A 21,997-nucleotide genomic window follows, 5' to 3' on the forward strand; every position below is an offset into this window, starting at 1 on the left:
TCAGGTTATATTTATATTCATCCATGCAGAGCACTAGATGAATATGCAGATTCTCCCTATAAGTGTCTACAGTGAGGAAAGGAAGATTAGCCAACTATAATCAGAACATTTGTCAGTACAGATGATGACAACAATAGATAAGACGTCTCCTCATCTCCCTTCTCACACAGATCCTCACACACTGCCCGCTCCTCCCCTCACACTCCTCCTACAGTTCACAGTCACTCATTACCCTCTCAGGAGGGGCTTCATTATAATCATTCTAATTATTGCTAATTTAAAAATTCTGAAAGGAACAAAAGGAAAAAGGGAAGGAAGGGAAAGAAAGGCACCATGGGAGTGCCCCACTTGAATGCCCTATAACTGATTACAGTCAGGCAGGATATAATGTCGACCTGGGCCTGACTCTCTCACATTGTGTTGCACCTAGTTCCTGTTAAATCCAATGGCAGCTGTGTGTATGTAACTGCAGGAGAATCAGCTCAGAGATCTGTTCATTATGCATTGCAAAGTGCTGATGGCATTCACAATAAATAAGATTGTCAAAGTCCATGCACATCACTGCGTGTTAAGCTTGGATTCTCTTTCCATGCCATACACAATTGCTTCTTCCTCAGGGTAGGTTTTGGCAGCTCTGTTTTGCACAGTGATGATGATGATGATGCTATATATCGCCCACTAGCAGAACACTATTCTTTGAACAGCAAACGGATCTGGTCAAAAAAGGAAAAAACACAATTTCACAACAAATTTATTTTGGTTTGAAATGAAACCTTTTCCAGTTTTCAGGAACTTTGTGCATCGTTTCAAATCAAAGTTCTATCTAAATTTTTATCAAAACCAATATTGCCCTTATGTTTTGCCAAAACCTGACTTTTCGATAAACAAAAAATTTTGATTAAAAAATGTCAGTTAAAAATTTCTCCCAAAATTCCAGCGAAAATGAACAATTTCAATAATGACAATGTTTGTGACATATTTCACATGGGGAAAGAGGCTATTTTTTCAATAGAAAACCTTTTATTTAAAAAATGGTTGTCCATCTTTGATAGCAAAGAAGAACAAATGGCAATATTTTCAAATGTTGATGCCTACGGTTTGGCACCTAAGTGAGATTTTTTTTTCAAAGGCACAGATGGGACCTTTCACTTGTAAATGGGCAGGTCCCTGCTTTCTTGTTGAAAATCTCCCCCTTCAGAGATCTAATGCTGGCCACAGTTCCTGCCCCAAGGAGTTGAGCATCCACATACACTTCCTGTGGCCTGGTGGACCAGTTTGGTGTGAGAAGAAATGAGTATCAATGTGTGTGGGACAAAGGTGGGAAGGGGCTGGTGAGTACAGCTAATGGAAGCAGGGGCAAGGGGTGCTTTGCTTCTTTATTTTTATTCCCAAGAGCCCTTTGAACAAGGCCAAGCCGGTGAGCCGAGGAGACCAGAAAACACATGGAAGAGGCAGACAGTGGGAAGTTGGAAAACCCAAGCAGGATAAAGGATAATTAGTTATTGACAAGCTGAGAGAGGTAGTTTGTAACTTGGGGAACACAGAATAATTAGCTATGAGGTAGAAATCAGGAGGAGAAGTTAGTGAATCCAAAGAGGAAGAGGACGCTGCAGACCCTGGAGCAAGAAGGGTCTGCTGGGCAAGAGGACAACAGCAGAGACACCCCCAGAGGAGGGCACTATGCCTGGCCAGAGCTAATCCCCAGGACAGCTAGGAGGTGCCACTAGCAGGGAGTATACCCTGTGACAACAACACAGTTCACTAGAGAACTCTCTGCCACAAAATATCATTGAGTCCAAGGATTTATCAGGATTCCAGAATGGACTTGACACTTAAGGATAATGAGAATAACACTGGTTACATCAAACAGGATAAATAATATGTAAGATATAAACTCTCCTGCTTCAGGGCATAAAGTATGATGGATTGATAGGATTTGGGAGGAAATTTTCCTCAGGGGCAGGTTATTTCAAAACTGTCCGTTATAGGATTCCAGCAATTTTCTCTGAAGCCTCTGGGCAGTGGGTACTGACCGAAACAGAATGCGAGACTACGTGGGCATTCTGAAGTGATGTGGCAATGCCTTTGTTCCTAAAAGGGGGATAATAAAGCAAGACACTGAGAAGGTAGGTTTAGCGCTGCCACTGAATGACAAGCAGAATAAATAATAGATGACAAGGCACAGTCAGAAATCTCATTCAATAGCTACTTTGCCCCACTTTCCAGTAGGTAGGATGACAGCAGCAGGATGACTTATGCAAAACAATTAAAGAAGAAGGGAGTGTTCATGAGGCTGGATCAGGCAGAAGCAAGTTAAAGGGACCAGGATGACTAGATCTGTATTCAAAACAGGATGCTCTGAACATTCACCCTGGGATGCTAAAGGAATAAGCTGAAATGGTATCAGAACCATTGGCAATTATACCGGAGATCTTCTGGAGATCACAGGGCTTGTTCTGGACCCACTTACATTGATGTAAATCAGGAGTAACTCCATTGGAGTTGCACCAGCATCATTCCAGTGTAAGTGAGGTCAAAACTGGTCCCTGGGGAACTGGTAAAGACTGAACCTAGCCCAGGTGTTTAAGAACTGAAAAAGGGAGACCCAGGTCTTTACAGAACAGGGAGTTTAACTTCAACACCTAGCAACTGACTGCAATTAACACAGGAGTCAGACTATACATTCCAAGGATACCTGCTGGGCTCATGCTCCAAAAACAGCTGTGTCGACATTGCTTGGACTGGAGATCGGGGAGCCCAAGTTTCAGTCCCAGCTGCAGCGGTGAAGCACTGTCTACACAGCTGTTTTCAGTGCGCTAGCCCCACAAGCCGGGGAGTCTGTCGACCTGGGCTGGGAGGCTTGCTCCTGTGAGCTGTGTACCTCAGGAGCTCTGTGCTTACGGCTGAAGGCGTGGACAAAGGTGAAGCTCTATGACTCGGACTGTGCAGGTAAGGATCTGAATGGGAGCACGTGGATGTGGTTGAAACTGTGTAGGTGAGGATGACACTGGGGGTGGAAAGCGAACCTGGCTGAGGAGGATGCAGGGGGGCAAGCAGTTGTGTGAGGGTGTCTGGGAGAGTGTGGCAGGGAGGGGGTGTTGGTGCAGGTTGGAGAGCGATGCAGGGTGTTGGTGAGGTCATGCTTGGATGTGAGTGGAGTGTGGGTGAGGGGTAGGCTAGTTGGGTGCGTATTATGGGTGAATTCGGGAGCATGGGGTGCAGTGAAAGGCTGTGGCATTGTTTGTAGGGGGAGCAGATGTGTCCCAGGGTGGGTAACTTTAACATGCTGACCAGGATGACTAGTTTGCCCTGTTTTTGCAGGCGGTCCCTCCCTACCAGAAGAAAGTGAAGGTAAGCTCCATTCTACTCTCCCCATGCCCCAGCAGGGTTCATGGAGAGATGCAGCTGTCGGTGCTAGAGCGTATGTTTGCTTCAGACTCTGAAGGCCCATGCAGGTCAGCGCTTTCTCAGGGATCCTGTGTTCTCCTTGCATTTCCATAGGATTTTTAAACTCTGCAGAGCCCAAGCATGCGGGCTGCCACTGGTGCTTCAGAACCACCGGCTGTGTGTACAGAGGGCATTGGTGGGAACATAAATGTTCAGTGAAAGATGCTTCAACGTCTGAGGGAGGCAATGACTCAGCTGACTAGATTTGCATTTAGCAGCGGAGCCTCCTGGTCATCCCAGTCTCCTCTCTGGCAAGTGCAGCCTCAGCAGAAATCAGTTCCTTCCCATGTTAAGAGCCTTTTCCAGTTAACCAAGACATGTCTCCAGTTCTAAGGCAAAGACAAAAGCAGGACAACAGGATTAACCAGATCTGCTCACCTAGTGTTTCTGAGTTTGCTTTCTGCACCGGCCAGGATTGCTAGCTATCATGCAGCTCCAGTTTCTCTGCAGCAAACACCCTCTCTTCACTGAGTTTCCTGCAACCCTGCTGGAGAAGCTGGGGCAAAATATTGATCTGATATAGCCAAATGCAGTGAGGGGAGCATGTCCAGGCTTTGTGTCATTAAAGTCTTGTCTATATCCCAAGTTGCACTGGTTTAAATAAAGGTGTGATTTTTTTAAAAAGTGATTTAGTTAAACCAGTACAAAACCCTGTGTAGAGGCTCTTAATTCAACTGAAATTTGGTTTAGGTTGTTTTAGCTGAAATTGTTAAAAACCAGGTTTAAACTGAATTCCGAATGGCCACACAGGGTTTTGCACTGGTTTAATAGAATCAGTTGTTGAACCAAGTTACAGGTGAACCAGTGCAACTGTGAATATAGACCAGGCCCATTGGTCTAGCGGTGCAGTGGCCCAGATTCATGAACATGCACAAGCTGAGGAATGAGCACTATTGTGAGTACACTTTAGCAAATCCGGCCCCATGTGTCCAAACTCCCTTTCCACAGAAGCAATAGATTTATCAACTGCTCTATGCAGAGGGAACAAACCACAGTCAAACCACTTCATTCAGTCAAACACAGTAAATAACATTTCTGCAGGAATTAGGAACATCTCCCAAACCAGGGCTTCAGAGGCTGATAACTTAAAATCTGTCACTTTAACCCTCCATTGCTAATATGTGGCAAGTTCAAGACACAAAAGGAAACATACTTGCCATGACGAACTAAAAGCCTTAAATACGTGTATGCAGCAGGAAAACAAGGAGAGAAAGTTCGGTTAGTATTAAGTGTCCTGTTCCTGATGCATGGCAGGGCCAAGAGTCCTCTCCCAGCTCCACCCCTACCCCCAGGAGGGGCAGAGAACAGGCTGTGGCTCCTGACAGGTTGAGCAAAAAGCAGCCTTTGCACTCTGTGGCCAGAGCAGTGAGACTGCTTTCTATGCTCTGCAGGCAATGAGGGCAAAATGCCAGACTCCCCACTGTGGGAAGGGTCACTGCTGACCATGATGTGGCACATCGCAGGCCCCAGAACCTTACCCACCCACTCCTGAAATAGACCCTTAACCTCTGGCTGCATGACTGAAGTCCTCAAATCATGGTTTAAAGACGTCAAATTCCAGAGAATTCTCCATTTACGCTAGTTTAAACCTGCAAGTAACGTTTACCTTTCAACATGACATTTTTCACCTCTGGTGACTGAAGGAATGTAAACTTTTTTAAAAAAAAAGCTTCAGCAAAAATAAGTTGGACACTTTTGAGGACAAAGAAAGGGGCGGGCGGGGGGGGGCGGGGAGGAGACACATTTTGGCCATTATAAAAATGCAACTTTTTGTTAAAGCCCTAGCTCCTTAGTGCTTTGAGCCAGAAATCAAAATTTGTCAGTCTGGTGTGATTTGGGGCATATCCATTTCAGTGTGGTGGAGTTAAAGGGTTTATATACGCTGCTGGATTTTCATTCAGTAGAAATCAATCTTCCAATATTTTCTTGGCATCCCCTATGCAAGTTGAGTGGAACTTAGGTCTGCCTTCAGAATGCTCCCCCTTCTCCTAGGGGTACGCACTGTGCCACATTCCATTCATGGTCCATCCACATGCTGTTTATATACAGGCTCCCTCCTCAGTCACTGTGGTTTGGTCAGTGCACAGGCAGGGATCCTGCAGGACTGGGCCTGCATGGCTAATTTCCCCTTGAGGCTATCAATGTGTAAATGTGATGGATGATGAATAGTGACTGAGCCCTGGTCTATACTACGAGTTTAGGTCGAATTTAGAAGCGTTAGATTGATTTAACTCTGCACCCATCCACACAACGAAGCCATTTTTGTCAACTTAATGGGCTCTTAAAATTAGTTTCTGTACTCCTCCCCAATGAGGGGATTAGCGCTGAAATCGACATCGTCGAGTCGAATTTGAGTTAGTGTGGACGCAATTCGATGGTATTGGCCTCCAGGAGCTATCCCACAGTGCTCCATTGTGACCGCTCTGGACAGCGCTCTGAACTCGGATGCACTGGCCAGGTAGACAGGAAAAGCCCCACGAACTTTTGAATTTCATTTCCTGTTTGGCCAGTGTGGCAAGCTGATCAGCACAGGTGACCGTGCAGATTTCATCAGCAGAGGTGACCATGGAGTCCCAGAATCACAAAAGAGCTCCAGCATGGACCAAGCAGGAGGTACTGGATCTGATCGCTGTATGGGGAGATGAATCCGTGCTATCAGAACTCCGTTCCAAAAGATGAAATGCCAAAATATTTGAAAAAATCTCCAAGGGCATGAAGGACAGAGGCTATCACAGGGACCCACAGCAGTGCTGCGTGGAACTTAAGGAGCTTAGGCAACCCTATCAACAAACCCAAGAGGCAAACGCCCGCTCGGGGTCAAAGCCCCAGACATGCCGCTTCTATGATGAGCTGCATGCAATTCTAGGGGGGTGGCCCTACCACTGCCCAACTCCTGTAGTGGACTCCTGCAAGGCGGGAGACTCACGCAACAGGATGAGGATTTTGGGGACGAGGAAGATGATAAGGAGGGGGAGGTTGAAGATAGCGCACACCAGGCAAGCGGAGAAACCGTTCTCCCTGACAGCCAGGAACTGTTTATCACTCTGGATCCAATACACTCCCAACCCAGGCTCCCAGACCTTGAAGGCGGAGAAGGCACCTCTGGTGAGTAAATATAATATAAATGTAAATATAATACGCGGTTTAAAAGTAAGCGTGTTTAATGATTACTTTGCCCTGAAGACTTGGGATGCATTCGCGGCCAGAACAGCTACTGGAAAAGTCTTTTAACGTGTCTGGGGATGGAGTGGAAATCCTCCAGGGACAGCTCAATGAAGCTATCCTGGAGGTACTCCCAAAGCCTTGGCAGAAGGTTTCTGGGGAGGGCAGCCTTATTGTGTCCTCCATGGTAGGACACTTTACCACGCCAGGCCAGTAGCATGAAGTCTGGAATCATTGCATAAGAAAGCATGGCAGCGTGTGGTCCCAGTGTTCTCTGGCATTCAAGCAACATCTGTTCTTTATCTCTCTGTGTTATCCTCCGGAGAGTGATATCATTCATGGTCACCTGGTTGAAATAGGGGAATTTTATTCAAGGGACATTCTGAGGTGGCTGTTCCTGCTGGGCTGTTTGCCTGTAGCTGAAAAAAAATCATCCCCACTGTTAGCCACGTGGTGGGGGGAGGGGTGAAGCGATCATCCCAGAGAATTGGATGTGTGGGGGGATTAGTTGGGTTTGTGCTGCACGTTAACCTGAAAACATCAGCCCCTCCTTTTAAATGGCCAATGTATCTTTTTCAATTTTAATCTCCTTTTTTTCCCTCCCACAGCTGCAAATGTTTCAATGCTGCAACTAGCATCTCTGTCCCAGAGGCTAGTGCAGATAAGAATGCAAAAAAAATGCACTCACGATGAAATGTTCTCTGAGCTCATGCAGTCCACCCAAACTGAAAGAGCCCAGCAGAATGCATGGAGGCAGACAATGGCAGAGTTCAGGAAAGCACAAAATGAGCGTGAGGACAGATGGCTGGAGCAAGAGGAGAGTATGATGAAAGGAGGCAGGATGCAATGCTGAAGCTACTGGAGGATCAAACTGATATGCTCCGGCATACAGTTGAGGTGCAGGAAAGGCACAGACCGCCACTGCAACCCCTGTGTAATCAACCACCCTCCTCCCCAAGTTCCATAGCCTCCTCACCCAGACACCCAAGAATGCGGGGGAGGGGCCTCCGGGCACCCAACCACTCCACCCCAGAGGGCTGCCCAAGCAACAGAAGGCTGGCATTCAATAAGTTTTGAAGTTCAGTGTGGTCTTGTCCTCCCCCCCCTTTCCGGGCTACCTTGGCAGTTATCCCCCTATTTGTGTGATGAATTAATAAAGAATGCATGAATTTGAAACAACAATGACTTTATTGCCTCTGCAAGCGGTAATCGAAGGGGGGAGGGGAGGGCGGTTGGCGTACAGGGAAGTAGAGTGAACCAAGGGGGCAGGTTTTTATCAAGGAGAAACAAACAGAACTGTCACACCATAACCTGGTCAGCCATGAAACTGGTTTTCAAAGCTTCTCTGATGCGCAGTGTGACCTGCTGTGCTCTTCTAACCGCCCTGGTGTTTGGCTGCGTGTAACCAGTGGCCAGGCGATTTACCTCAACTTCCCACCCCACCATAAATGTCTCCACCTTACTCTCATAGATATTGTGGAGCACACAGCAAGCAGTAATAACAATGGGAATATTGGTTTTGCTGAGGTCTAACCGAGTCAGTAAAGTGCGCCAGCGTGCTTTTAAACGTCCAAATGCACATTCTACCACCATTCTGCACTTGCTCAGCCTGTAGTTGAACAGCTCCTGACTACTGTCCAGGCTGCCTGCATACTGCTTCATGAGCCATGGCATTAAGGGGTAGGCCGGGTCCCCGAGGATAACTATAGGCATTTCAACATCCCCAACGGTTATTTTCTGGTCTGGAAAGTAAGTCCCTTGCTGCAGCTGTTCATACAGACCAGAGTTTCTGAAGATGTGAGCATCATGTATCCTTCCCGGCCATCTGATGCTGATATTGGTGAAATGTCCCTTGTGATCCACCAGTGCTTACAGCACCATTGAAAAGTACCCCTTGCGGTTTATGTGCTGGCTGCCTTGGTGGTCTGGTCCCAAGATAGGGATGTGTGTTCCATCTATCGCCCCACCACAGTTAGGGAATCCCATTGCAGCAAAGCCATCCACTATAATCTGCACATTTCCCAGAGTCACTACCCTTGATAGCAGCAGCTCAGTGATTGTGTTGGCTACTTGGATTACAGCAGCCCCCACAGTAGATTTGCCTACTCCAAATTGATTACCGACTGACCAGTAGCTATCTGGCATTGCAAGCTTACAGAGGGCTATCGCCACTTACTTGTGAACTGTGAGGGCTGCTCTCATCTTGGTATTCTTGCACTTCAGGGCAGGGGAAAGCAAGTCACAAAGTTCCATGAAAGTGCCCTTACGCATGCGAAAGTTTCGCAGCCACTGGGAATCATCCCAGACCTGCAACACTATGTGGTCCCACCAGTCTGTGCTTGTTTCATGGACCCAGAATCGGCATTCCATGGCATGAGCCTGCCCCATTGCCACCAGGATGGCCAAATTGCCGGGGCCCGTTCTTTGAGAAAAGTCTGTGTCCATGTCCTCATCATTCTCGTCACCACGCTGCCATCGCCTCCTCGCCTGCTTTTGCAGGTTCTGGTTCTGCATATACTGCATGATAATGCGCGAGGTGTTTACAACTGCCTCATGATCTGAGTGGGCTCCATGTTTGCCGTCTGGTATGGCATCTGCAGGAGAGCAGAGTTGCAGCAGAAGCAGGAGCCCATGAGAGACAACATGGAAAAATTCACTATCGAGACAAGAGCAGGAGAGCAAAGTGGCAGTGGAAGTGGTGGTTCGATGACGAAGTTAGCAGTCCTACTGCACCGTCTGCTGAAAGCAGTATGGTGCCTGCACAGAAAAAAGGCGCAAAACGATTGCCGTTGCTTTCACGGAGGGAGGGGCGACTGACGACATATACCCAAAACCACCTGCAACAATGTTTTTGCCTCATCAGGCAGTGGGAGCTTAACCCAGGCATTGGGAGCTTAACCCAGAATTCCAATGGAAGGCGGAGACTGCAGGAACTCTGGGATAGCTACCCACAGTGCAACGCTCCAAAAGTCGATGCTAGCCTCGACGCACTCCGCCAACTTAATGTGCTTAGTGGGGACACACACAATTGACTGTATAAAATCGCTTTCTAAAAATCAACTTCTATAAATTCGACCTAATTTTGTAGTGTAGACATAAAGGCAGGGAGGCAAGGGACAGTGCATGGGGGAGGATTAATGAGTTTAGTACAGAGGTGGGCAAACTACGGCCCGCAGGACCGTCCTGCCTGGTCCCTGAGCTCCTGGCCTGGGAGGCTCATCCCCAGCCCCTCCCCCGCTGTCCCCCTACCCCCGCAGCCTTAGCTCACTGCACCCCCAGCACAATGCTGTGGGCGGGGGGCTGCGAGCTCCTGGGGCAGCTCAGCTGAAGAGCCCAGCCTGACCCAATCTCTGGGCTGCGTGGTGGGTGGCTGGCTCCAGCCGGGTGGGGCGTGGCTGCCTGACCTGGTCTCTGGGCTGCGCGGCGGGTGGCTGGCTCCAGTCGGGGGGGCGCGGCTGCCTGACCCGGTCTCTGGGCTGCGCGGCGGGTGGCTGGCTCCAGCCGGGGGGGCACGGCTGCCTGACCCGGTCTCTGGGCTGCGCGGCGGGTGGCTGGCTCCAGCCGGGGGGGCGCAGCTGCCTGACCCGGTCTCTGGGCTGCGCGGCGGGTGGCTGGCTCCAGCCGGGGGGGGCGCGGCTGCCTGACCCGGTCTCTGGGCTGCGCGGTGCAGTTGCCTGTCCTGGTGCAGCCGCGCCGCCAGCCACTGGTGCTCCAGGCAGCGCGGTAAGGGGGCAGGGAGCGGGGGTGTTGGATAGAGGGCAGAGGAGTTTGGGGGGTGGTCAGGGGCATGGATAGTGGTCGGGGCGGTCAGAGGGCGGTGAACAAGGGAATTGAATGGGAGCAGGGGTCTGGGGGGGCAGTCACGAAGGAGAGGAGTGTTGGATGGGGCGGCGGGGGGCAGTTAGGGTCGGGGGGCAATTAGGGTTAGAGGGTCCGGGGGCGGTCAGGGAGAAGGGGTGGTTGGATGGGGCAGGAGTCCCGGGGGGGCAATCAGGAAGGAGAGGGGGGGTTGGATGGGGCGGGGAGGTCCAGGGGCAGTCAGGGGACAGAGAGTGGGAGGGTAGATGGGGCAGGGGTCCCGGGGGGGCTGTCAGGGGGGTTGGATAGGGGGCAGGGGCCTGGCCACGCTTAGCTGTTTGGGGAGGCACAGCCTCCCTTAACTGGCCCTCCATACAATTTCAGAAACCCGATGTGGCCCTCAGGCCAAAAACTTTGCCCGCCCTGGTTTAGTGGGACTGGAGGAATGAGTGTGTTTAGGAAGTACAGCTGACAGTAGCAAACAGCAGTGGATATGTATGGGTTGCCACTTGTCATTCACCTGAACTAAAATGGGATGAACCATTGCTTCTAGCCCAGGCCGTGTTTCTGCTCTAGCACCTGCCGGCTGATGGATCACTCACCCATTTGGTTTTGATTTTATTTGGCCCGATTTATGTCACAATGTTTGTATGTTCAGTTGTCTTTAGCAGCTTCTACTTACTCCACATCTCGTTTTCTGATCACTCTCCCAGAGGCCATGACCTCAGCGACTTTGGACACAATTGGATCATAGTTCATACTAGCCACAGCAATCACCTCCTCGTTCCTACAACAAAGATCAGAGGCATGAAGGAGACACTGTGGGTAGTGAAGTGAATGGCTTTAGATGGACACTTTTTTCCTTCACAAAAGGGTAAACTTGATGGAACCACCAGGGATTATGAATTTATAATCTCTTCCCAGCTTCAGGAGCCCCCTTTACCCCATGTGCTTCCTACCTCAGGCAACAGCACCTGGCAAGGGAGAGCGGTCAGTGAGCAGCGTGCAGGCAGGCACTGGTAGGAGCCCTGGCTCCATGCCTGGTCCCAGCTTTGCCCATGGGACAGCATAGCTACACCCTGCCCCTAGTCAGGGCAGTACGGTCTGACCCTATGGCGCTCTGACGTGGCTTTAAATACTAAAATAACCCAAAACATTTTTTTGAGGTGGAAAAAAAAATGTCCAGCTGCCTCTGGAGAAAGAGGGCAGAACTTAGACAACATGATAGATATTGTACTAAAGATGTGATGCCTTCTAGTATGCATAGAAATCACAGTGCTGCGGGTGGTGGGAAAATTAGGTGAATGTGATTCTAGCCTTTTATTTTCTTTGCCGGTATGTTAAAAAGTGCCTAGAAACAAAGTGAAATGGTTCATTGCAAGTTGAACAAAATGGTTTGTCAACTTTTTCCAATCATCACATTTTTTCAGAGATTTTGGATTAGGTCTGGTTGAGCTGAAATGTAAAAAAAAAAAAAAAGCTTTTTTAGAAATGCCAGCAAACTGAGAAATCATTTATTCTCCCAGCTCTAATAAGGACCACACCTAATAATGTACAATGGTTTTTCACTGCTAAAAAGAGTTGGGAAATGTCATACAGACAAAGAGACATGCAGTCTGTGCAGAGCACTTGAGCCTAAATCAAAATGAACCCGTGCAGCATTCAAGTGACTATTACGCTTCTGACAAGACTACAGAGTGTTCATGACTTCTCTGAGACCTGCAAAGCCATTTGTGAATAGAACAGCATGAAAAGCAATGCAATCCCTGCCCAGAGTAAAGTAAGAAATATTCCAGTAAGAGGGTCCTTATGTATCAAAGTGCAGGGACGGAGTGACGATGAAGTACTTAAAACTCATTGATTCACCAGAGTGGTAACAACAATAGGGATAGAAGAAAAATCAGCTGGATTTAGATACTTTTGAAAATCCCCATCATCCACCTATTTAGCTCGTTGAAAAGAAGCATAAGAGGTGACAAGTACCTAGATTAAGGATTCTGACATCAAACAGCTCTTTAATCTAGCATAGTCAGAACAAAGGTCCAATGGCTGGAAGCTGAAGATCTACAAATTCATACTAGAAATATGGCACTATGGCAAATTGCTGGCACTTCTATGATGGGTCTTGTGCTTTCTCTTCTGGGGGGGGGGTGGTTCAGGGCACGATTTCTTGCCCCTGAACTAGGGTATTAACTGCCCCACTAGTGTCCTAGAGGAGGGGAGTGGAGAGGGAGGGACCTGGGCCCACCCTCTACTCTGGGTCCCAGCCCAGGGGCCCTCGGGATAGCGGTAAACCACTAGAACTAGCGGTTCCTTCGCCTGGGCTACTTCCCTCTCCTGCCCTTCAGCTTGTGGGGCTTCCTGCTCTCCCTCTGCACAAACCAGGTGTCCCTTTACCTAGGGTCTTGATCTTCTTAGCCCACCGCAGCACTTCTCCAAACTCGCCTTTGCTTCCCTCCAAACTGCTCTCTGCTCCAACACCAATCCACTCTGCTTCAACTCCTCCCCTTGTCTGATTGAAGCAGGGGGTTTTATCATGTGAGTGGCTTCAGGTGCTTTAATTGGCTTCAGGTGCTTTAATTAATTTATAGCAAAGTTTCTTCCCTCTACAGGGAATAAGGCTCCCTTCTAACACTCTCCTGCTGCCCTCTGGCCATGCTGTATCACACACACATTTTTACCAGTGAGCGTAATTAAGCTTTGGAAGAATTTACCAAGGGATCTGGTTAATTCTCCAGTTCTTTGCAAGTGTCCCACAGGAAATCGGACATTGAATGGGATGATGGATAAGCTTGAAGAGGCAGTTGTTGATGCTATTGAGCTGAATAACATTCTGTTTTGAGATCTCAAATACACTGATGGCGTTGTCCTGTTGGCTCAGTTGGGTGAATTGCTGCAGCCAGGCAAGAAGTAGTGCATACAGGTCTGATTATTAATCTGGATAAAATTCAGTCCTGGCCCCTGCTATCAAGCATTCTCCAACTCCAGATTTCAACCAGCTCACTATTAACCAGTCCAGACTAGACATCGAGCAGGTGGCAACTGGCAAATACTTGAAGTGTCACAGACAGTGCTGGAGGTTGCTCAAGAGAGGTGGGCACTTGTATAGCAGCAGCTGCTGCCATGTTTCAGGCCCTTCATCAGCCTCTGTTGCAATGTCATGACATTAAACTTGCTACAAAGCTGTGGCTCTATAGAGCCACGGTTCTACCCACTCTGTTGTACGCCAGTGAAACGTGAGTGCTGAGGAAGGCTAATGAGCATTTGATTGATGTTTTCAGTTCTTATCGTCTTCATCAGTTTCTCCTTATTAAGAGGCAGGACAAGATCAGAAATGAGGATATTTGAAGCTGAACCCAGCAATGGCTTCCATCAGCAATGGTTTGGTTTTGGTGACTTTCTTGGCACAGACATGTTATTAGGATAGAAGACCAACAAATCACGAAGTGTGTTTACCCAGGAATGCCACTACTCAGCTAGTGGTCATGTGGTCACCTGAAGCTTTGGTGGTGCGATAAGATTGCCAGTGATGGGCATAAACTGAACATCCAGCCAGCCTGCAAGGTGGCGCTTGTTCTTCAAGGAGGTCATGTCCCTTTGGGATTTGCCATGATGGTGATGATGACAGGAAATGCGGGAGGGGCTTCAGGAAGCCACTTATACCTACTGGATTCTGAAGGTGCATCTGCACTGGCCGGGCACAACAGTGCAAAGTTTCAGGGCTGCTGTAACTTTCACCAAGTGAAACTTTCACCAAGGTCCTTATGGGACCTTGTACCAGTTATGCATTGGCCTGGTGAAGTAATCTCCATCCGTACCCCTCTCACTCTCAACACCCCTCAGCCCCCATCAGAATGTTAATGGTCATTGGTCTAGGAGCCAGCTATGACATTTTATGCCAGGTGAGAGCTCCCCACCACTCGAGATTTTCTTAGCCAACTAGCTGAGGCCAGAGTATGCAGGTGGCAACAAAATGGTTTGAACATGAGGAGAGCATCTGGGCCTTTAAACCAAGATTGGATGCCATTATGAAAGATACCCCCTACCTCAGCCACTAGTTACTGGGCAGGATGCAGGAATCACAGAGTGAAATTATCTGGCCTGTGTTAAGCAAGAGAGCAGACCAGTTGATCAGAATGGTCCTTTCAGGCTTTAACATCCCTGAGCCAGATTCTTAACCCGTGTAAATGGGCATAGCTCCAGTGAAGTCATACTTCAGTCACCAAACTGTCTCTCTTCTCCCACCTCAACAGCATGTTTGCAGCAATCACTTTAAAAACTATGTTGAAAAATGATTTTTTAAACACAGTAGAAACTAGTGTGGACAGGCCTTAGAAGAACAGCAACAGAGCCTGATTAACCTACATTAGACTCCAACACTACTCCCATACCTCCAGGTGTCACAGCAATGACACCCAGATCTGTGTTGTACACAATCTTGGGTGAAAACCAATAATCCTCAAGCAACTAATCCAAACACTAGCAGGCTAGTACCCTGCCTGCTGGGAATGCCAGACAAGTTACAAACTAGTTTGTAAACAATTAATTCTGGGAGACTATCTCACTACAGAGAATGTAGTCTCTTATCTAAATATCAGATCAATGTACAAAACTAGAAGTAGATACTGACACGTATAAAACTTCTGGAATGTCACGGGCACCTAATTACGTAGCTGAGATGAAAGGTAAGAATGAAAAATGACAATTTCTACTTCACTGTTCAAAGACAAGGAAGTAAGAGAGAGACACTATCAATCAGCGAGGGTAAAAGATTTGCTATTCTGAAGCAAGGAATAAACTATGTATATATTTGGGAGAAAGAAAAGAGATCGCACAAACACTTTCCAAATAGGTAGCCTATCGTTGACTGAGAATTGGTTGACTGAGAATGATTGAGACAATGGCAGAACCATTATCAATGGGGAAATCCTATTCTAGACTCACACACTTGAATTATTAACTTTGGAAACATTTCTAGGTCTTGTAATGTCAACAAAGTTATGTACAACTAGGTCCTTTTATGGTGTCTCAAAAAGGACATCCTAAATACGTGTCACTTTTGAAAATCTTGGCCATAGTGCGGTATGGGCAGGAGAAACTATAAGAAATGCCTCTTAACAAAATCAACTGGGGCACCATTTCTGAAACTGGGGTGTGGAAGAATTAGGAAACAAGGTCCACACACAGAGGACATGAAATCCTGATGGATCTCCACCACCTTTGCAGCATCATTCTTCCCTTTCCAACAGGAGCCCTTCAGTGGGGTTGGGGAATCTGTATGTGGGGATGGGATTGGCTGGAATGGGAGGGTATGAGTTTGGGGAAACAGGGATTACTACTGTGGAGGAGAGGTTCTGGGGAAAGGCAACAGCAATGATCCTTCATGGTGGATCCTCTGGGACAATAATCAAGAGATTCCGCAGGGTGAACTGTATGGAGGGCCCTTTCTTCTATGTTTCCTCTCCTGGGGGTGATCTAGCACCAACATATTTGGTGATAAGAAACCAATCTCCTTTGTGACAAGAGCACTTCAACCTTTGCTCTAGCAACACCAACCAGGGGTCCTGGAACAATGTGTATAGTGGGGGTGCTGAGAGCCATTGAACCAAACTGTAAACCCTTGATATGATGGAAACCACTTCAAGTCAGGGGGTGCTGCAGCACCTCTAGTTTCAGCACCTATGGCACCAACAGGGGCTTTGCTTGTGCTGGTGCCCTGGCTTTTGTAGCCCTGTAACTGTGGGGTAACAGGCAGGTTTGGTGTTTGTGGGTTTTTTTTTTTGTTTGTTTTTTTTTTACCAATTGTATAATTTCTTCTTCAATCTCTGAAAAAATAATGTTAGTTTAATTGTGAAACTGAGCGATGAGAGCAGGCCCTGGAACGTAAGCCATCCGCATTTCATTGCAATGAATTAGACAGGGGAGATCAAAGGGCAAAAGGGGCCCTTGGTACCTTTCCTTGGTACCTTTGACTAGTGGTAGAAGAAGTCAGAGGAGAGTCAATTTATGACAGTGGCCTCTCTCCCAACACCAGCACTGAACCATACTGAGTTGCCATCAAAGGTTAGAAAGAAGAGACTTTTTCAAGCACCTAGAAATAACTCCTAGGGCCTGAGAGGCAAAGACTGCCCTTGATTCCAAGTAATTGGATATAAAGAGATAAAGAGAAGGTGACACTAGTCCCAGGCTTGGAAGAACGCCAGACTGATTAACCAGTGCAGCCCCCCCACTAGCTAGAGCTGTTCAAAGTTACCTCAAGGACTCTATGCAGGTGATCATCCTATTATAGAAAAGCCAGTTCCTGTGGGCTTTCCTAAGTCTCAGAATAACACTCATACTTTTAGCAGCAGACTCCCACTTTCTATCTGGTTTACTTAAGGCTTATTTACAACCTGTAATATTTACATTAAGGTTGGCCAGCAGGCTCTGTTCAAGCAGCTCTCCTTTCTGTGACATTTCACTGCTCAAAATCCTTTGCCACTTCCTTGCTTTACTGAGTGTTGAACACAAAGTGATGAATCAATTACCATAATAACATGCTGTCATTATTCATATTAGCTATCCGTAGCTTTTCATCTTCAAAGTACTTTACAGATGTTTAATTAAAGAGATTTGACATTTCCTTCCTAATTAGGGATGGAATAAATACCAAAATATGCCAAATATTTTCCTGCGGTATTGAAGGGGAGGAATATAATGAGGCTTCAAAGAAAGCCCCATTTTGAGCTTCAATATGTGAAAGAATGATGTCACCATACAACTTTTATTGAGCACTCCTGGAATTGTGCATTCAGTTCTGACCACTTCACTAGCAGAGAGATCTTGACAAACTGGAGACTGTTCTGAGAAGAACAACAACAACGATCATGGGGTTGGAGGAACTGGTTAAAGGACTTATTTGAAAAGGTTGAAAGAGCTATATGTGTGTAGGTCAGCTAAGGAGTAGCTAAGGAGGAACATAAGTCTGTCCATATTAGTATGACCAGATAGCAAGTGTAAAAAAATCAGGACGGGGGTGGGGGGTAATAGGAGTCTATATAAGAAAAAGCCCCCAAAATCAGGACTGTCCCTATAAAATTGGGACGTCTGGTCACCCTAGTCCATATCCGAAGTAGAGTTGGTAAGAAATGTTTTGATGGAAGAATTTTCTGTTGGAAAATGCAATTTCATTGAAATAAAAATGGTTTTTGGGAATGTCTCAATTTCAACAAAGTTTTTGATGAGAAAAGTCTAAACAAATCGTTTAGACTTTTCTTATTTCATTTAAGTGTCAAACTGTTTCATTTTGATAATGTAAAACTGTTTCTTTCCAACTTTATCATTTCAATGCATTTTGTTTGAACCATTATAACAAAATGTTAATGTTAATATTACATGTTTATATATTGTATTTAATATATATAATTGTGAAGGGTCATGCACTCACTCTGCTGGGGAGGAAACCAACGAGTTCTTCTGGGCTTATTCAGCACCTGTAAGTCTTGCTCTGCCTGGAGGGGAAAGCTTAAAAAGCGAAAACTTGCCACAGGATGGGGTGGTGAACTGGAAGAAGACTGATACACCTCAGAGACTGCTGACAACAGAGACAGATCAGCCAAGAGGGAGACAGTTGCAGGCCTCACTGCTCCTGAAACTGCATTGACCACTTGTAAAGCAGGATGCTCCAAGAGGAGGGGCTGGAGGTAGACCCTAATTAAAGACAAAGACTAGTTGATAAGCCAAGCCCCAAAAGGGCTGACTCCAGAAAGATTGCCAAAGAGAGGGGCCGCAATTGCCTTTAAATTCTTTCACTCTATTCCCTGTTCTTGTAAAGGAAAGAGAGAGAAAAGGAGCTCTCTTCTGTTGGTTTTGCTAGGAGAACCCCTCAGCTGGGGGAGGGCATTAGAAACACCTAGACATTTAAATGATATGGGAATCAAAATGAATCAAAATGATAACGTTGGAAAGAAACTTTTTTTCACATTATCAAATGGAAACCATTTGAAGAGGGGTCTGGCAGAGATCCACGGGAGCCCCCGCCCCCACAATGATATATTTTATTGCATTGACATTGTCAGAATGGAATGTTTTTATGTTTCCAAATGGAGTTTCTTAACATTTTCATTTCATGGGAAATTTCTGAAATTTCAGTTTTTTATTCCGATTCAGAATGAAAACAAATTTTAAAGGGTTGAAGTTTCCCACCGAACAGAAATTCCATTTTCTGACCCTCGCTAGTCTGACAGGTGTGAAGCGCGAGCAGGGGGAAGGCCTATTGTGAGTGATAGACAGGGGGAGAAGGAGGAGATCTGGGATGATGCAGTCCATCACTAATTTCTAGGATTCTGTTATATGTGGAGCAACATTCTACCCTCTCCATCACCACCATCAGCTCTTCACTCCCTTTCTGCCCTGTCCCAGGCCCTCCCCTGTGGGCCAGTGGAAGTGGGGTCCACTTTGTAATCACAGTGTTCTTAGGTGAACCCAGGTGCTATGCCTGCCCTTAGCACTGACTCTGTGAGGGGAGCACTATCTGAGAGATTGTAATGGTTGCAGAGCCTGTGGCCTCCCAGAGAACTCAAGATGCAAAGGAAGGACTTAGTTTTCATTCTCTCTCTCACTTTTCCTTGTTAAGTGCCTTGTAAACACAACTGAGGCCCCCCCCCGACCCCAGCCAGGCTGGCACCTGGAGCCCGGCTGGGGAGCTCAGGCAGCTGTGGGGCACCAGGCCCCCCACCCGGGGAAGGTGCAGGGTCCACAGCTCCCCACAGCTGCCCATGCAGCTCTTACTATGGCCAGGTCAGATAAGAGCTGCGCAGGCAGCAGGGGGGAGCCATGGACCTTCCTGCCCTGGGCCAGGGGGCCCCCGGGTAGGGACATGGGCCGGGGGCTGCTCTTGGCTCCCCCACCCCAGTCAGATGGACGGTCTGCGGCTCCCAGCCCGCTCCAGCTTCCGGCTTGGCCAGAGGTGGGGCTTTGGGTGAAAGACACGGGACAGGGCACTGAAGGGGTGGGGCCCCCTGGCCCCCTCATTTTTGGGAAGGCTCCGCTGCCCCTGCAGTGCAGCCCCTAACTTTTAGGTGCCCTGCCACCTTGTGCAATTCACAACTCTGAGTTAGGTGCCTAGGCCCCTTGCACAAAGCATGGGGAGAATTAAGTATCTAAGAAAGTGTCCCCATGCTCCCAAAGGGATTTAGCCACTTAAATCTGAGCTGGAGGTACGTGAATGGGGCACCTATGCCAGGTGGAAAGCAGGGGTGATGGTTCCCCACTTACAATCTTTAGCCCAGGATGTGGGAGACCTGGGCTCATATCCCCCCACACTGCCTGATGTAGAGGAGGAAATTAAGGTCCCCCACCCCTCAGACGAGTGCCTCAAATGTATAAATAATTATCTATCCACTGGAGCAGGGGGACTGAAACCTGGACCTCTGACAACAGTGCCCTAATAGAGTCCCACAGACCCCAATGAATAGTTAGTATTTATATATAGTGGAAGTGTGTCCACTGGAGAGACTCAGCAAGCCTTGTTCTTGGCTACCCTATAGCCCAGTGGTTAGGGCAGTCCTCTGGGAGGTAGGAGAAAAGTTCAAATCTCTGCTCCATATGAAGCAGAGGGGGGATTTGAACCCAGCTTTCCCTCATCCTGGGTCTGTGCTCTAACCACTGAACGTAAGGGGACACCTCCTTCTCCAGTGTCCTCTCAGCATGCCTATTGCATCAGGCCTTGGAGGCAAGATCCGTGAGAAATGCCTAGTTGCAAATCCCACTGGGGCTTAGGTGTGAGGTAGGTGCTGACCTGCTGGGAGATGTCAGGAATGAGGTGGCTCCGTGAAGGACCAGCTGCTGAAATGGAGGTGCCTTGGGGACTTCAAAGGTGGGAAATTGGTGCCTACAGGCCAGTGGCAACTAAATGTTGGATGGAGATGCCTAAAGTGAGTTAGGCACTTAAATCACGCTTAAGAATCTCACCCATTGCACCTAATCCACCCTCCCGCTCTGAGGTCTACGTTGTGCTGGGCATGCCTAGAGAACATTCATCGTGCAGAACAGACTGAACCTAGTGCCCTCATGCAGCATTGGCCTCAAAACTCCTCTGATTTCAGATGTGTCTTTTTATTAATGCACAGCAACCTGAATCCTTGGAGGGGGGAAACCTGATGGCTAGTGACTTCAGCAGAAATATTTCCTTCTACTCTAACTGAGCAGACAGATTAATGTCCATGTTGGGATATCTCAAAGGGAAGAGAAACACTTACTTGGTGTAAAATGCCACAAACTTCAGTTCATCTAAATCACCTTGAAAGACGACATCATCAAATCCTTCCCCATGGCCTGAAAAACAGGGGAAATGTCAAAGCAGTGCAGGAGACAGGATTCTGCTCCCTTTGCCCTGGTTCCACATTACACAATCTTATGTGCACACAGATACACACACAGGCGAGCACCTACGGATGTAGACACCCCCCACCCCTTTGTGTGGCACTGCTCTGGATTATAACACATGCCATACGGCGGTGGTCTGTCTTACAGCCACAACCTCTTTTTGGACGACAGTCTACAAACCATACACACCATGTGCTGGAGTTGGTGTGACAGTCGTAAAATCCCAGCATTCTTTGCTCAGCCATCTCCCAAATGATTCAATCATAGTGCTATGGGAAGCCACAGTCTGTCCACTAAGAGCTAGAGTCAGTAAGGAATTAAGTGCATAAGTGTCACTTTAGGTGCCTAAATCCCAGAATCTGGCCCCACTGGGATTCACACAACCACTGCTCAGCTGCCACCAAACCCTGTAGGCTCCTAAAATTGCTCAGTACCCATGTTTCTGCCTCTGGGCATGTGTACTGCAGCACCATGCTGGGTGTCCAGGGAGAAGGAAGAAGACCTCCCCCATAACTTTTAGCCCAGTGGTGAGGGTACTCAGCATTTCTATAGGAGACCCTCAGTTCAAGTCACCCCCTATGCCTGTGGGTGGGAGCAAGGAATTGAACAGGGATCTGCCACCTCTCAGGTGAGCGCCTATCACTGTGGTATGGGATAGTTGGATGTGGGGCTCCCTCAGTGTCTCCGGTTGAAGCTGTTGCACTGAGGACAAACAAGGAAAGAGTCACTGGGACAGAGGGAGTGTGTGTTTTTTGGATAAGATCCTTGCCAAATTCCAGACAGCACTCACAAGCCCCTGTTTGTTCTCTGAGTGAGATTGGCCACATATTTCTTGACTGCCTAACTTTTTGCTGGGTTGGGAAAAAACTGGCTGTTCTGAAATCTCAGCAGAACAGACTGGGAGGGTAGAGGGACTTTTCGGTTGATTTGGTGTGTTAATATTTTGAGTGAATGTGGTGATAACGATGCTTTAGTGATCCATGTGTAATGTTTGCTTAAGACACATTTTGCTTTCATATTCATCGTTTGGTGTATATATTACAATTTTATAACACTTCTAAATCGTTTTAATGTAATTTTATGTGAATAAAGGTGTTTTTCATTTCTCTCTCTCTGTCTCTCCCTGGACCAGTGATTGGTTCATTAATTATCCACAGAAGCAGCTAGTCCCTCCTGCCACTTGCGCTGCTCACGCTACATGTCTATTTTTAGCACACTAACACTC

The 21,997-nt window shown here is 47.5% G+C and overlaps 1 protein-coding gene across 1 annotated transcript in view; it reads right to left on the reverse strand.

Annotated features, from left to right (window-relative positions):
• Nucleotides 1-3,736: 3,736 nt before the first annotated feature.
• The window catches only part of AIFM3 (AIF family member 3), a 69,184-nt gene continuing 50,923 nt past the window's right edge, over nucleotides 3,737-21,997 (reverse strand). The window contains exons 18-21 of the mRNA XM_077835342.1: nucleotides 20,646-20,721; nucleotides 11,090-11,194; nucleotides 4,601-4,621; nucleotides 3,737-3,776 (exon numbers count right to left, since the gene is read on the reverse strand). Coding sequence (XP_077691468.1) covers nucleotides 3,737-3,776; nucleotides 4,601-4,621; nucleotides 11,090-11,194; nucleotides 20,646-20,721 — 242 coding nt within the window. The remainder of the gene's footprint in view (nucleotides 3,777-4,600; nucleotides 4,622-11,089; nucleotides 11,195-20,645; nucleotides 20,722-21,997) is intronic.

The sequence above is a fragment of the Eretmochelys imbricata genome, chromosome 15 (genome assembly GCF_965152235.1).
Source record: "Eretmochelys imbricata isolate rEreImb1 chromosome 15, rEreImb1.hap1, whole genome shotgun sequence".
NCBI classification, from domain to species: domain Eukaryota; kingdom Metazoa; phylum Chordata; order Testudines; family Cheloniidae; genus Eretmochelys; species Eretmochelys imbricata.